The sequence below is a fragment of the Crocuta crocuta genome, unplaced genomic scaffold (genome assembly GCF_008692635.1).
Source record: "Crocuta crocuta isolate KB4526 unplaced genomic scaffold, BGI_CrCroc_1.0 scaffold458, whole genome shotgun sequence".
Taxonomy (NCBI): domain Eukaryota; kingdom Metazoa; phylum Chordata; class Mammalia; order Carnivora; family Hyaenidae; genus Crocuta; species Crocuta crocuta.
In genome coordinates this window covers 1065337-1067125 of record NW_027531908.1, presented here as the reverse complement: position 1 = coordinate 1067125, position 1789 = coordinate 1065337, and the positions used below count along the sequence as shown (strand labels likewise).

General features: G+C 69.5%; 1 protein-coding gene across 1 annotated transcript in view; it reads right to left on the bottom strand.

Moving 5' to 3' along the window:
- COL5A1 (collagen type V alpha 1 chain) overlaps window positions 1-1789 on the bottom strand; it is a 130513-nt gene that overhangs the window by 15543 nt on the left and 113181 nt on the right. Inside the window, exons 56-59 of the mRNA XM_077774622.1 lie at window positions 1252-1305; window positions 525-632; window positions 370-423; window positions 229-282 (exon numbers count right to left, since the gene is read on the bottom strand). Coding sequence (XP_077630748.1) covers window positions 229-282; window positions 370-423; window positions 525-632; window positions 1252-1305 — 270 coding nt within the window. The remainder of the gene's footprint in view (window positions 1-228; window positions 283-369; window positions 424-524; window positions 633-1251; window positions 1306-1789) is intronic.

Sequence of the window (1789 nt, the reverse complement as noted above, 5' to 3'; positions counted from 1 at the left end):
GTGCCGGTGGGGGTGGGGGACATGCTCCTGGGGCCCTGCACACCCCTCAGCCGGGACCCTTCGTCAGCCTCCGGGGTCTCCCACCAGGGACAGGGACCGAGTCCCCCTGTATGCCGCAGGTTGGTTATGCTCTTGGGACCTGTGTCGCCGGACACATGACTGATGGTTTGAACCCAGGGATGAGGGGCCCTGAGTCACAGCCTCAAAGGCACGTGAGTCCTGTCTTACCTTTTCCCCCTTGGGGCCAGAATCTCCTTTGAGGCCGGGGAGTCCTGGGGGGCCCTGTGGGAGGAGGTGGGGGGATCAGAGCTCTCCTCCCCAATGCCACCCTCCACCCCTGCCAGGAAGCCCCTCGGGATGGTCACTCACCATGGGGCCAGGGGGGCCGTCGGGGCCCGGGGCGCCTGGGAGACCTTGCTCACCCTGAAACACAACAGGCCCTCAGCATGAGCCCCACGGGGCCCGTCCCGTGCCCATGCCCCACCCCTCAGCCGCTGCCCTTCCCCGGCCCCCCATCCACTCACCACAGGGCCAGGGATCCCTCGCAGGCCATCGGGCCCGGGCTTCCCAGGGGCCCCCTGGGGGCCGATGGGGCCAGTCTTCCCCGGAGGGCCTTCCAAGCCGGCTTCCCCCTGCGGGGACACGGATGCTTGAGGCTGCGGTCACCCTGGCCCAGGACCTCGGCTCAGAGGACCCCAGATGCCCCTGATATGTGGGGCTGCCCCGAATTCTTGACAGAAGCCACGCTGACCAATTCTCCACCCGCCTAATTTCCTCAGCCGTCCGGGTTTCCCAGTCTCCAGCAATCTCGGCCACCACAGCTGTTGCAGCCAGCCCGGCACGCGTGGCGGGTCAGCCTGGGCCCGGAGGCCTCCCGTCACTGCCTCAGTTACTGACACGGCAGCCCCAGGAGGCGCACGGGGCCACCAGAGTCACAGGGAGTGGCCCCTCGAGGGCCCTGGGTGCTCTGCCTACTGCCCAGCCCCACGGCAGGTGCTGCGCAGGGTCACGCGCCAGGCCGGGTACCGCAGCACCTGCTCCCCCTTCCTTAGGCTGGAGGGGCAGACGCCCCGTGGGCACCGCACGCCGTCTCCCTCCCGGTGTGCGGGGAGAGCCAGCGCCGGCTCGCTGCTGCCTCCGTGGCTTTCCTGCGTCCGTGCGTCTCCACCTCTCCCCCCAGCAACTCGGCCACCACGCCCGCAGCTCCCCCGGGGGGCTCGACAGTCACGGCTGCGCAGAGAAGCACGTTACCTTGGCTCCCTTCTCTCCCTGTCTGCCTTCGGGGCCTGCGGGGCCGGGGGGGCCCTGGAACAGAGCAAGGGAACAGCACGTGAGGAGCCGCCTACAGAAGCCCGAGCCTCGAGCTCTGTGTCTGCAGGGAGACGGGCGGGGAGGCCGGGGAGGGGGCTCCCAGGTCGCTGGCCCATGTGGCTATGGCCCTCAGAGCAAGTCCCAGTGGCCTCAGTTCTGGAAATGGCCTCTGGCAGCCCGCAGTGCTGGGGCCTTGTCCTTGTCTCAAACCTGGCGGCCAGCCTTCCGCAGCCCCCCGAATGCTGAATACCCCATGTGCCGAGAAAGGTCTGACCCAGGGGGCGAGGCCCCTTCCAGCTTCGTGGGCGCCTTGCCCCTGCGATGGGCACCTCGGGCGGCATCAGCACGTGGCCCCTCCCGAAAGCAGGGGGCGGCGGGCACAGCAGGTGTGAGGTCTCAGGACTGGAGGAGCAGTTTCCCGGCGGGAGCTGCCTCGAGCACAGGGGCCAGGCGGAGGGGAGGGGCGGGGCGGGCCTCA